The sequence below is a fragment of the Mobula hypostoma genome, chromosome 11 (assembly GCF_963921235.1).
Source record: "Mobula hypostoma chromosome 11, sMobHyp1.1, whole genome shotgun sequence".
Taxonomy (NCBI): Eukaryota; Metazoa; Chordata; class Chondrichthyes; order Myliobatiformes; family Myliobatidae; genus Mobula; species Mobula hypostoma.
In genome coordinates this window covers 6,847,246-6,861,044 of record NC_086107.1, presented here as the reverse complement: position 1 = coordinate 6,861,044, position 13,799 = coordinate 6,847,246, and the positions used below count along the sequence as shown (strand labels likewise).

Here is a 13,799-nt window from a genome sequence, read left to right as displayed (position 1 = left end):
ATGTCTGTTGTCATCCAGTGACCATGTGTGTTCCTCTCTATTAAACAGGCAGGCTCTCCCAAGGACCACCCACCTACCTTCCCCCTCACTTATCACCTGCCGGCTCGTATCCCTCTCCCTCCTCACACCTTCTTATTCTGGTTTCTTCCCCCTTCCCCCTTCCCTCCCGGTCCTGATTACAACCCATTCCGACTGCTTTGTCTCCAGCAGCAGTAAGCTTCTCCTGATCATGTGTTTATCCAATTACTTCTGAGGAGCTCCCACTGAGTTGTGACCCACTACCCTTTCAGAAACAGCATCTACTTATTTATGTATTTAATCATTTGCTCCAGCAACCCCCAACAAAGCTGATTAACCCTAACCTAATCACGGAACAACTTACAATGACTCATTAATCTTCCTGGTACATCTTTGGACTGTGGGAGGAAACTGGAGCACCCGGGGAAAACCCAGGCATTCTATGGGGAGGACCTGCAGAGAACAGCACCGGAATTGAACTCTGAACTCCAGAACACCATGCGCTGTAAAGGTGTCAAGCTAACTGCTAAACTTTCGTGGTTCCCACAAAATTTAGATCACTAAAGCTTGCTGGTTGGCATGGAAGATGGATCGAAGAGTCTGTTTCTATGCTGAAGTGTTCTATGACTCTATGAGAAAGGATGCTCTCCAAATGACGTAACGTGCTCACTGGCCTTTGGGAACCCATGGCCCATGGATTCTCAGGAAGGTGGAGAAGCATCGGCTCTATCCAGGTGAAGGGTGGATGAAATACCTCAGCTTTCTTCGTCTGAAGCATAAGGAAACCCAGCAAAAACAACAGAAGGTGGACACTACTTCCCACGCCCCCTGCCCACCTGTCTGATTTCATCAACCACTCCTTTGCCCACAGAACTAGAATGGAGGTAAGCCATCCTTCTCTAGGAACAAAGATGGACAACGAGGTGGAGGAGGTGACAAGGTGGAGGGCGAGGTAGAGGAGGAAAAGGAAAAAGCCAAGCAGGAAAGGAGGGAGGAGGCAAGCAGGAGCCAAGCTGGGGAGGCAGGGGGTGGAGGAGGGAATGGGCAAAGGAGAAAGGGAAAGGTAGAAGGGAAAAGGAGGGAGGTAAGAGGCCTGTCTATCTGAGTACATGAGCTATTACATATGTATTAATTAGGGTCAAGTGGGTGTGAATTCTCAAATATCTTGATTCCAATCAGGTTGGGTGGGGCCCCTCAGGATGGCTGGGTTGGTATTACTTCAGGTGTCCTCCACCTTAGATCTATGTTTGATGTTTCATCCTTCTTCAGATGACTTGAGGTGGTCAGCTGATGACTTGTTAGACGTGTACCCTGGATTTTGATGGCCATGATTGCTTTGGCTTCTGATTGGCTGTGGTTGAGGTAGGGGTGGGATTGGATTGCCTGTGGTCAGACTGCACTCTTGATAGGTCGCTCCAGAATGATGGATGTATTAAAGAACCTTGGTAAGGCACAGTAGCGTAGTGATTAGCACAACGCTTTACAGCACTAACAATCGGGGTTCAATTCGCTTCACTGTCTGCAATGAGTCTGTATGTTCCCCCTGTGACCACATGGGTTTTGTCTGGCTGCTCTGGTCTCCTCCAACATTTCAAAGACATACCTGTGTACAGGGTAGGGGTATTGAGTTGTGAGTATGCTATGTCAGTGCCAGAAGCACGGCTGCCCCCAGCACAATCCTCCGACTGCCTTGGTTGTTGATGCAAACGATTCATTTCACTGGGTGTTTTGGTGTACATGTGACAAATAAATTTATTTCCTTAAATCTCACTTACTTGGTGTTCTTTGGATGATATCCACAGAATGAAACGTTCTTCAACTGGAAGAAGTGACTGCATTTACTGCCCTGCCACAAGGTAACAGAGAAGAAAAATTAATGACAGCAAAGGCAGCTCAGTGGCACAGTGGGGAGAGCAGCTGCCTTACGTGCCAGAGACCCAGGTTCAGTCCTGACCTCAGGCACTGTATGGGTGGGTTGTGTATGTTCACCCTCTGTGGATTTAATCCAGGTTCCTTCTCACGTCCCTAAGGTCACCCTACATTATCGCTAGAGTGTAGGCGAGCGTCAGAGAACTAGATGCAGTCACTATGCAGAGCAGGCATTTCAACAGGCAAGGCAGAGATGGTTACAGTCCTAATGATTTGGTGCAGAAGGGAAAAAGGGTCAGCATGGATTTGGTGGTTTAAATGGCTGTTCCGATGCAACATAACTCTCATCTAAAGATCTAAGTGAAGGAGTTGTTGAAAATCCAGCTTATAGGATTGTTATCTGAGATAGCATAGTCTAAACAGGCTAAATGTGGTTGAGAGGAATCTCAATTCTGGATTGGTTAGGGAGCTTAAGATAAAGGAACCCTGAGGAGACAGTGATCGTAAAATGATAGAATTCAACCCTGCTGTTTCAGGAGAAGCTGAAATCGGATGTATTAGTATTACAGTGGAGTAAAGGCCATGACAGAGGCATGAGAGAGGAACTGTCCAAGGTTGATTAGAAAAGGACACTAGCAGGGAAGATGGCAAAACTGCAATAGCTGGTGTTTCTGGAGGAAATCTGGAAGGCACAAGAAAGATACATCCTAAAGATAAAGGGAGGATGAGGTGACTGTGGCTGACCACGGAAGTCAAACACAGCATAAAAGCTAAAGAGAGGGCATGTAATAGAGTAAATATTAGTGGGAAGGTAGAGGATTGGGAGGCTTTTAAAAACCAACAGAAGGCAACTAAAAATGCCATAAAGGGAGAACAGATGAAATATGAAGGTAAGCTAGCCAATAATAGAATGAGGATACAAAATGTTTTTTTTTCGGATTAGTAAAAGAGAGATGAGAATGCACATCATACTGCTGGAAAATGACACCGGAGAGGTAGTAATGGGGAACAAAGAAATGGCAGATTAATTTAATAAGTACTCTGCATCACTCTTCACTGTGGAAGACACCAGCAGAATGCCAGAAATGCCTGAGTGTCATAGGGCAGAAGTGAGTGTTGTTGTTATTATTCAGGAGAAGGTGCTTAGGAAGTTGAAAAGCCTGAAGATAGACAAGTCACCTGGACCAGCTGGACTACACTCTAGGGTTCTGAAAGAGGTGGCTGAAAGATTGTGGAGGCACTAGTAATGATCTTTCAAGAATCACTAGATTTTGGGATGGTTTCTGAGGACAGGAAAACTGCAAATGTAACTCCATTCTTTAAGAAGGGAGGGAAGCAGAAGAAAGGAAACTATCGGCCAGTTAGCCTGACTTAGGTGGCTGGAAAGATGTTGGAGTCTATTATTAAGGATGAGATTTTGGAGGCACATGATAAAATAGGCCAAAGTCAGCATGGCTTTCTAAAGAGGAAATCTTGCTTGGCAAATCTGTTGGAATTCTTGAGAAAATAACAGACAAAGGAGAGTCAGTGAGTCAGTGAATGTTGTTTACTTGTATTTTCAGAAAGCCTTTGACAAGGTACATGAGGCTGCTTAACAAGATAAGAGCTCATGGTATTACAGGAAAGGTATTGTCATCAATAGATGATTAGTGGACTGGCAGGAGGCAAAGGGTGGGAATAACAGAAGCTTTTTCTGGTTGGCTGCCAGTGACCTCAGTGTGCCTCAGGAGCCAGTGTTGAGAACACTGCCAATGACTTGGAAGAATAAATTGATGGTTTTGTGGCCAAGTTTGCAGACAGTACAAAGATAGGTGGAGGGGCAGGTAGTGTTGAGGAAGCAGGGAGTCTGCAGAAGGACTTAGTCAGCTCCATCATGGATACTAGCCTATATATATATATATATAAACACGCTGTAAGGTTTCACTGCTAATGTAATGGGTTTTCTGTAACGTTCCACTGCTAAGCAGCAATGGTTGGGTTATGACTAGAGATAACAGGGCATGTTAGCCAATGAGCAGGATGTTGTTCTTTCTTGTGTGTCTGGGAGCCGGGAATTTGTGGTCTTTTGTCAGGGAGAGATGAGGAGAGAAGACGCGAATGGAGAGAGTTGGTAGACCGCCAGACAGGGTGGACTTGAAGCGAGGGTCCGAAGATCAGCGACGATTCGAGGAGGTCGATGGTGGATGAACAGGCTTATCAGTAAGCTCCAATGTTGCGCATTTGACTGTTTCATAAGAATGGGCCATTTTTCTTTTTTTGTTTTCTTTACTAACCATATAATCAAATTAAGAATTATAAAGTTTAATCATTTAATTACATGTGTACTGTTTGTTATTTCGGGTACTGATTTGTTACAGGGGACACATCGCGCAGCATCCACCCAAACGAGATTTCTTAAGTTTGGCCGGGCCGGGGTGGGGGGAGGGCTGTCATCCCCTATATTAAGTTGCCAGTCGAAGCGAGAGTTATAGTTTTTGCTGTTATATGGTACATTTGATAATCATAAACTAATTTATTCTATTTGTAGAGATGTGACAGCCAGGACTTACCTTCTCATAGGCACCAAGTCCCTCGAGTTCCACGGCTATTTTAATACCCCGCATGCTAATCTCCAACACACAGCTGGAAGGAGGGTTGAACTGTACCGTCAACCTTCTTGTTGTTGCAATCTATCAGGAGAAACACAAAGAAGTTGAGACATTGTGGTTAAAAGAGCAATTTCGCTCAATATCACCACATTTACTCTAAGATTCACACAGAATGAAAAACAGATCTGCATTGATATCGCATCTTTCATGTCTCTTTTAGGATGTCACAATTTGTTTTACCTACAAGAATCACTTTGGAGGCACCCCTTATATGCAAAGGAAGCTTACACAAAGAGTAAAATGATAACCAGCAAATAATCTGCCTTTCTTTTTTTTCTTTTTCAATCTTTTTATTAGTTTCATAAATATAAACATAACATAGCAATAATACAAATTGTTGGAAATACATTGTTATACTTAAAATGAGTAATTATAAAACCAAATAGTATAAATTGACAAAACTCCCACTCATGTAGGACTACAATGAATAATACAGGACAAAAAAAAACTGGAGAAAAATCATGAAAAAGAAAAAAATATATAGAAAAAAAAAACAAACCCCACTCCAAAAAAAAACTAAACTAAACAGAATTAGTCAACTAAACTAAAAGACTTGGGCAATTCTAACAACGTAAAAATGGAAGAGAAGAAAATCTTAGTGTCGACGACTCCATTCCTCTCAACCAACACTACAGAGAAATAAAATAAGTTTGGAAATAGTCAGATCACATCATATGAAAATGCTGAATGAATGGCCTCCAAGTTTTTTCAAATTTAATGGAAGGGTCATAAACCACACTTCTAATTTTTTCCAAACTCAAACACAACATAGTTTGTGAAAACCAGTGAAATACAGTAGGAGGGTTAATCTCTTTCCAATTCAGCAAAATGGATCTTCTAGCCATTAAAGTAAGAAATGCAATCATCCGGCATGCTGAAGAGGTTAAATGATTTGAGTCTATCATTGGTAACCCAAAAATAGCAGTAATTGGATGAGGCTGTAAGTCTGTATTCAAAACATCCTGATGGTCAGTCATTTCAGTTCCCTTTCCCACTTCCAAACCAACGTGTCTGTCCACAGTCCGCTCCACTGCCAGGTCACATCCAAATGAGAATTCAAGGAACACCACCTCATATTCCACCTCCAACCTGGTGGCATAAACATCAGGCAGAAGACAGAAAAATCCAAATGCAGGCACCAGCATGCTCAAGGACAGCTTCTACCATTAAATAGTTTCCTAATACGTTAAGCTGGACTTGTGACCTCATAACCTACCTCATTATGATCTTGCACTTTATGGTTTTCCTGCACTTGCACTTTCTCTGTAGTTGTTCCACTTCATTTTGTATTCTGTTATAGTTTTACCTTGTTCTACCTCAATGCACTGTATAATGATCTGATCTGTACAAAGTATGCAAAGACAACTTTTTCACTGTATCTCAGTACATTTGACAATAATAAACCAATTCCAAGTCAAATTCTCAGACTTTTAGCAACCGCTCTCCTCTGTCCTCTTTCCCACCTCTCTTTCTTCTTCATCCTCCTGATTGAACCGGCCCCCATCCACCTACATCTCTCTGCTTCCCCATCCTCTCTATCCGCCCACCACCCACACACTCCTCCCACTAGTTCTCCTCCTCACCTCCCCCCTTATTCTGTGAACCACCTCTCTCTCCATTTGTTGTGTCAGTGCATGACAGTGAGGTGTATGGGGTGTCAGGGAGGGGCAGCACCTCTGGTGGGGTGCGTCCTTTTCAAGGCGGTTAGCCCACCTTCGGTCCCCACCTGGCACTCAGCTCTCACCTGTGGCTCCCTGTAGCTGTTTGCATGCGACAGCGGCCATACCCCGGGCAACGGCTTCGACAAGCCGGCTAAACCAGGTGAGGGTAGCCGACGGGTCTCAAACCCTCGGTGAGATAGGGAGTTGTCTATCCCAGCATGTGAAGACAGACTCCGGCGGATTGAGCGGATGAGACCAATAGAAGGTCTAACGGTCGAGAAGACGGTCTCTGCAAGCGTCATGGAACGTGTAGAGCAGGACAAGGCACAGAAGACACCCTGGTCATCAACTGCGCCTAGTCCCATCAGCAGCCGTCTCGACTCTTGTCTTGCCACTGGATCCAGATGGGAATTGGGAAGAGAGAGTGAGGCTGACGCTGCGCATCACGCGCTAGTCTCGACACCATCATAACGGTGTTGAGGTCCTCATCGACGTCAACGATGGACGAACAACACATATCGATTAAATAAAAGCACGTGCGTGGGAGATGGCTTTAACTAGTGTATTCACATTGCAATGAGAGAGAGAACAATGCGCATATGTGGACAATAGGTCAATATGTAGTGCTGGAGCAGCTGTCATTGCTCTATAAGAAATAGATCCATACATTACAATGAAATACAATGTTGGAAAGTGTATGGTTATGCACTTTGGCAGAAAAAATAAACGGGCAGACTATTATTTAAATAGGGAAAGAATTCAAAGTTCTGAGATGCAACGGGACTTGGGAGTCCTCGTGCAGGATACCCTTAAGGTTAACCTCCAGGTTGAGTTGGTGGTGAAGAAGGCGAATGCAATGTTGGCATTCATTTCTAGAGGAATAGAGTATAGGAGCAGGATGCGATGTTGAGGCTCTATAAGGCGCTGGTGAGACCTCACTTGGAGTACTGTGGGCAGTTTTGGTCTCCTTATTTAAGAAAGGATGTGCTGACGTTGGAGAAGTACAGAGAAGATTCACTAGAATGATTCCGGGAATGAGAGGGTTAATATACGAGGAACGTTTGACCGCTCTTGGACTGTATTCCTTGGAGTTTAGAAGAATGAGGGGAGACCTCATAAAAACATTTCGAATGTTGAAAGGCATGGACAGAGTGGACGTGGCAAAGTTATTTCCCATGAAGGGGGAGTCTAGTATGGGAGGGCATGACTTAAGGATTGAAGGGCGCCCATTCAGAACAGAAATGCGAAGAAATTTTTTTAGCCAGAGGGTGGTGAATCTATGGAATTTGTTGCCACGGGCAGCAGTGGAGGCCAAGTCATTGGGTGTATCTAAGGCAGAGATTGATGGTATCTGAGTAGCCAGGGCATCAAAGGTTATGGTGAGAAGGCGGGGGAGTGGGACTAAATGGGAGAATGGATCAGCTCATGATAAAATGGTGGAGTAGACTCGATGGGCCGAATGGCCGACTTCTGCACCTTTGTCTTATGGTCTTATTACACTTCCTCCCCCTTAAGATTAATGGAACATAAAACTGTATATGTACAAAACATTCAATTTCCCTTTCATAAACCTATATTCCAAATAAATATGCTTTCACCATTACAGTCCATAACTAATTTCACAGTTCTAAAGGTTCAGTCTTTTGGGTGGTGTTCTGTTTCTTTCAGGATAGCGCCTCTGGACCTGTGGAGCAGCATCAGGTATGCCAGGTGTCTTGTCAATGATAACATTCTCATTGCGTCTCTGGACCTGTGGGGTGACATCAGGTTTGGTAAGTATTTTGTCTACGACAATGTTCTCACGTTGCTGTCAGTGACATGATCACTGAGAGGTAAGTCTGGTGGCTGTGATGTGTCTGCCTCGTTGGATGCAATTGATTCAGGTACGTTGTTTGGTTGAGCATCCAGTATCTGGTCCACATGACGTCTCCATATCTCATCTCCAACATGCACCGTGTACATCAGTGGTCCAGCTACCCTACCAGGTGTCCCCTTGTTTTCTCGGTAATCATGCGCTAGGACCTCCCGTCCAATCTCGAAGCTCCTTGCTGCTTCACTTGGCAACTAGCTGAACTGTTTATTCTGCACTTCCCGCTGGAGGTTTGGTTTCGGGAGAACCATGTTTCCTGTTCAGGAACAGCATTGCAGGTGTTTGATTTGTCATCGCATGGACAGAGTTCTGTACACAAAAAGGAGGTTGTTCACCTTGTGCTGTAGAGAAATGTTCTCCATGCCCATCACTTTAATGAACTTCTTTCAGCTAACCCAATTATTTCTGGGTGGTGAGGAGCTGACTTGAAATGTCCAATGCCATTTTTCTTCATGAACAGTCGGAATTCTTCTGATGTGTATTGTGGTCCGTTGACACTCACAATTTGTTTTGGTAAGCCATTTCTGGTGAAGATTGTCCTCAGAGACGGTCTTTGCTGAGGGGGTTGACATCATTGGTATAACCTCCAGCCATTTTGAATGAGTGTACAGAGCAAACAAAAACATGAAGTCCATGACTGGCCCAGCAAAGTCGATGAGTACTCTTTGCCATGGTGATGACGGCCATCCAACAGGTGCAATGGTGTCTATGGGGCAGCATTCTGAACTTTTTGACATCCCAAACAGCTTTTGGTCAAGTCTTCAGTCTCTTTATCTATTCCCGGCAACCACATGTAGTTCCGGGCGAGACTCTCCATCTTGACTCTACCCAGGAGTCTCTCATGCAGATTTTCTAACACTCTGTTGCACAGTTTAGAGGGAACCACAACACGAGAGCCACACATCAGCGTTCTTTGTCATATGACAGTTGGTCTCATCTCACTGAGAACTCCGGAAACATGGGGTTACCATGAGCCGGCCATCCTTGCACAGTGATCTCACAAACTTTTGACAATGTCGGGTTATTCCTTGTTTCCCTTTGTATTTCAGAATTTGTTACGGCAACTGGTCCACCAATGCGGTGTGGAACATTTCTGTTGGGTCACAGTATGAAGACTTTTCTTCTTCAGTTGCCAATAGTGGAAGACGTGACAAGCCATCAGCATTGCTGTGTTGCTTGGTAACCTTGAACTCTATGTCAAGGGTCCCCAACCTTTTTTGCACCACGGACCGGTTTAATATTGACAATATTTTTGCAGACCGGCCGACCGGTGGGGGGGCGGGGGGGTGTTCAAGTCGGGTTAAACTCACCTCAACGTGTCTTTTACAGTTAGGGTTGCCAACTTTCTCACTCCCAAATAAGAGACAAAAGTAGCAGTCAAATCCCGGGACACTTTACCCCAGGAAAGACTACCATCACCATGAAGCCTTGCGCGGGCACCTGTGTGCGCATGCGTGATGTGCGCATGTGGGTACGTGCCGTTTTCTTTCCCCACAAATCGGTTTTGCCTTCATCTTCCTGACTATACTGCACATACATTATTTCTACTTTATATAGGCTGTTTATTTATCATATCATTCCTGCTTTTATTATAGGTTAGTGTTATTTATTTTCTGTTTTATGTGTTATTTGGTATGATTTGTTAGGTTATTTTTGGGTCTGGGAACGCTCAAAAATTTTCCCATATAAATTAATGGTAATTGCTTCTTCACTTTACACCATTTCGGCACAAAAGGTTGGGGACCGCTGCTCTATGTCATAAGGGTGAGCTTCCAGGAACAGTGCCCAACATTGTAACCAGTAGCAGTCATCACTGGAACGCCCTTCCTGGGATTAAATGGATACAAGGGGCTGGTGATCTGTCACTAGTGTAAACCTTTGTCCACAGAGGTAGTGGTAGAACTTCTTTATTCCCCATACTAGACTAAAAGCCTCTCTGTCGATCTGTGCATAGTTGTGTTCTGTGCTTTCCAGTGATCCTGAAGCAAACGCAAGCGGGCATTCAGATCCATTTTTCATACTGTGTGACAAAACAGCTCCAGTGCCATAAGGGGGTGCATCACACACCAGTCTGACGGGCAAGGATGGGTCATGACAGAGGAGCAATTCATCGGATGCTATTAGTCTCTTAGTTTTCTTGAATGTCTTTTCACATCTTTCTGACCATTCCCACTTTGCTCCTGTCTGTAACAGTGTGTTCAACGGGTGCAGCACTGTAGTAATGTTTGGGAGAAACCGGTGTAGTAGTTTACAAGGCCCAAATATGACCTGAGTTGTGACACATTTTCCAGTTTGGGTGCCTGTAGCACTGCTTCAATCTTCTCTTGTGACATATGTAAGCCATGCTTGTCAATGACATGTCCACAATGTGAGATTTCATGCTTGAAAAACTCAGATGTCTCTCTTCGCACACAGACCATACTCACTCAGCCTGGTAAGCACCCTACCAAGGTTCTGGAGGCGCTTTTCGTCATTTTTGCCAGTTACGATGATGTCATCAAGGTAATATTCTGCTCCTGGGATAACTTGGAGCTCTTGGTCCATTGCGCTTTGCCAAATTGCTGGAGCTGATTATCCTGGAACAGTCCCTTGTGAGTGTTTGTGAGGAACTTCCTGCTTAACTGCTTGATCTTCATTTGTCGATAGGCTTGTGGCAAGTCAATCTTTGAAAACCTCTCCCTGCCTGCCAAAGATGCAAAAATGCCTTCTATTCTTGGCAGGGGATACTGCACAGTTCACAGCATTGGGTTGATGTTCACCTTGAAATCCCCCCATATGCGAACAGCTCCGGCCTTCCCTTTCTTAATTACCAGGACAATAGGCATGGCCCAATTACTCCACTCAGCCTTGGAGAGAATTCCAGGCACCTCCAAGCTCCGCAGTTCAGCACTCAATTTAGGGCATAGTGCATAAGGCACCAGACGTGCTATATGGAATCTTGATGTTGCGGTTTCATCCAGTTCAATTCTGGCTTTCATGCCTTTGAGTTTTCCTTTTGCCTTCTCAAACACCTTCTCATTAGCATTCAGCTGAGCCAGTCTCTGGTTAGTGCTACCATTTGGACTGCCATTGTCCGTTGATGCCACACTGAGAACTTTGACTGAGTGTCAGTCTAGTTGGATTTTTCTTAACCATTCACATCCAAAAAGTACTGTCCCTCCACTTTTCAATTTATAAAGCTCTAACTGTTGTGTTTGGCCCCCATATGTCACATTTACTTTCAGTTTGCCTTAGAGAAGCACTTTATTGCCTGTGTAAGTCTTTAGCATCACTGAGGTCTTCTTTAATGATACCTTAGAAAACAGTCTGTTATAGTCAGCCTCTGGAATTATAGACAAAGCTGACCCTGTATCCAGCTCCATTTTCAGTTTTACACCAGACATATTATTGTGATCCAGATGATTTTGTGATGTGCTGAGTTACACAATGCAGTTCTAGGCATGACAGTTCACCTTTGTCAAACTCTATGTTGTCTGATTCTGTTTTACATTCGGTAACTTTATGCAGGTGCTTAATTCTGCATTTAAGATTTTTCACTCAGTTGTGCTTTTTGTGTGTCTTGCACATGCTCTCTATACGACCTTGAACGTGACACCCTCTGCAGCATTTTTCTTTGAGTGCTTTGACTATGCCATGCCATGTAAATCTGAGGAAAGACATCTTTGCCATAGAGGGAGTACAAAGAAGGTTCACCAGATTGATTCCTGGGATGGCAGGTCTTTCATATGAAGAAAGACTGGATGAACTGGGCTTGTACTCGTTGGAATTTAGAAGATTGAGGGGGGATCTGATTGAAACGTATAAGATCCTAAAGGGATTGGACAGGCTAGATGCGGGAAGATTGTTCCTGATGTTGAGGAGGTCCAGAACCAGGGGTCACAGTTTGAGGATAGAGGGGAAGCCTTTTAGGACCGAGATTAGGAAAAACTTCTTCACACAGCGAGTGGTGAATCTGTGGAATTCTCTGCCACAGCAAACTGTTGAGGCCAGTTCATTGGCTATGTTTAAGAGGGAGTTAGATATGGCCCTTGTGGCTACAGGGGTCAGGGGGTATGGAGGGAAGGCTGGGTTCTGAGTTGGATGATCAGCCATGATCATAATAAATGGGCGGTGCAGGCTCGAAGGGCCGAATGGCCTACTCCTGCACCTATTTTCTATGTTTCTATGTTTCTATAAGCCTGGACCTTAATGCATCAGAAAGTCCATCTCTAAGGTCACAGTACTGGGAACATTTGTGCAGTTCTGCAATGCATTCAGAAATGCTTTCATCTTTTGACTGGTTCCTTTCGTAAAATCTAAATCTCTCAGCTACTGCCAGCAGTTTAGGGCTGAAGTGATTTTGTAAGATTGTAACATTTTCATTGAATGTCTTGTTTGCTGGCTTTGCAGGGGTTACTAGGTTGTCTAACAGACTGTACATCTTGCACCCATTAAGCTAAGAAGTGCAGGGGCTTTCTTTTGCTCCTCCACATTGTTCGCGTTACAATACAGTTCAACCTTCTCGACACACGACTTACAGCCTTCATTAACACCATCAAATTTGTCAACTTTCACAACTCAAGCCATCACCATGTTATTTTCACTTTAAATTCAGCGCGTCTTTCACTGTTACTATGCACTGTACACACATTTGTTAGCATCTGTGACGACTTTCTCATGCTGTTTAACTCTCATTGTTTTGTCCCGTGACTGTCAGTGCAGCTGATGATCTTTCCTGAAATTCAGTTTCATACTCATCGCCAATTTGTTGTGTCTGTGCACAGCTACAAAGCAACTAAATAAAAGCATGCATGGGGGAGATGGCTTTAACAGGTCTATTCACATTGCAGCAAAAGAGAGAACAATGTGCATATACATAGAACATAGAATAGTACAGCACATTACAGGCCCTTCGGCCTACAATGTTGTGCCAACCCTCAAACCCTGCCTCCCATATAACCCCCCACCTTAAATTCCTCCATATACCTGTCTAGTAGTCTCTTAAACTTCACTAGTGTATCTGCCTCCACCACTGACTCAGGCAGTGCATTCCACGCACCAACCACTCTCTGAGTAAAAAACCTTCCTCTAATATCCCCCTTGAACTTCCCACCCCTTACCTTAAAGCCATGTCCTTTTGTATTGAGCAGTGGTGCCCTGGGGAAGAGGCACTGGCTATCCACTCTATCTATTCTTCTTATTATCTTGCACACCTCTATCATGTCTCCTCTCATCCTCCTTCTCTCCAAAGAGTAAAGCCCTAGCTCCCTTAATGGATAGACAACAGCCAATGCGCAGACAACAGATCAATACGTAGTGCTAAGGCGGGTCACCATTGCTCTAAAAGAAATTGTTCCATACTTTACACCTATCATATTCCATCATTCATCATCTTTGTCAATTTCACCTATCATCTCCCAGATTCTACCATTATTCCTGCCCTCATCTGCCTGTCAACCACCCCCTCAATAGATCCACCTATCACCTGCCAGCTCTTTGTCTGCCCCTTCCCCCATCCACCTCTATGCACAGCTTCTTCTCTACTCCATCACATTTAAGGGGAATCTGAGGGGGGGGGGAATGCCTTCACTCGGAGGGTGGTGAGAATATGAATGAGCTCCCAGTGAAGATGGTCAAACTTGGATGGCCCGGTAGCATAGTGGTTAGCACAGTGTTTTACAACACAGGCGACCTGGGTTCAATTCCTGCCACTGCCTGTAAGGAGTTTGTACACTCACCCCGTGACCACATGGG

General features: G+C 44.4%; 1 protein-coding gene across 3 annotated transcripts in view; it reads right to left on the bottom strand.

Annotated features, from left to right (window-relative positions):
- mapk8ip1b (mitogen-activated protein kinase 8 interacting protein 1b) overlaps nt 1-13,799 on the bottom strand; it is a 148,654-nt gene that overhangs the window by 5,608 nt on the left and 129,247 nt on the right. For all 3 annotated transcript variants that reach the window (XM_063063117.1, XM_063063118.1, XM_063063119.1), the window contains exons 9-10: nt 4,437-4,556; nt 1,794-1,864 (exon numbers count right to left, since the gene is read on the bottom strand). In XM_063063117.1, the coding sequence (XP_062919187.1) occupies nt 1,794-1,864; nt 4,437-4,556 (191 nt within the window). The remainder of the gene's footprint in view (nt 1-1,793; nt 1,865-4,436; nt 4,557-13,799) is intronic.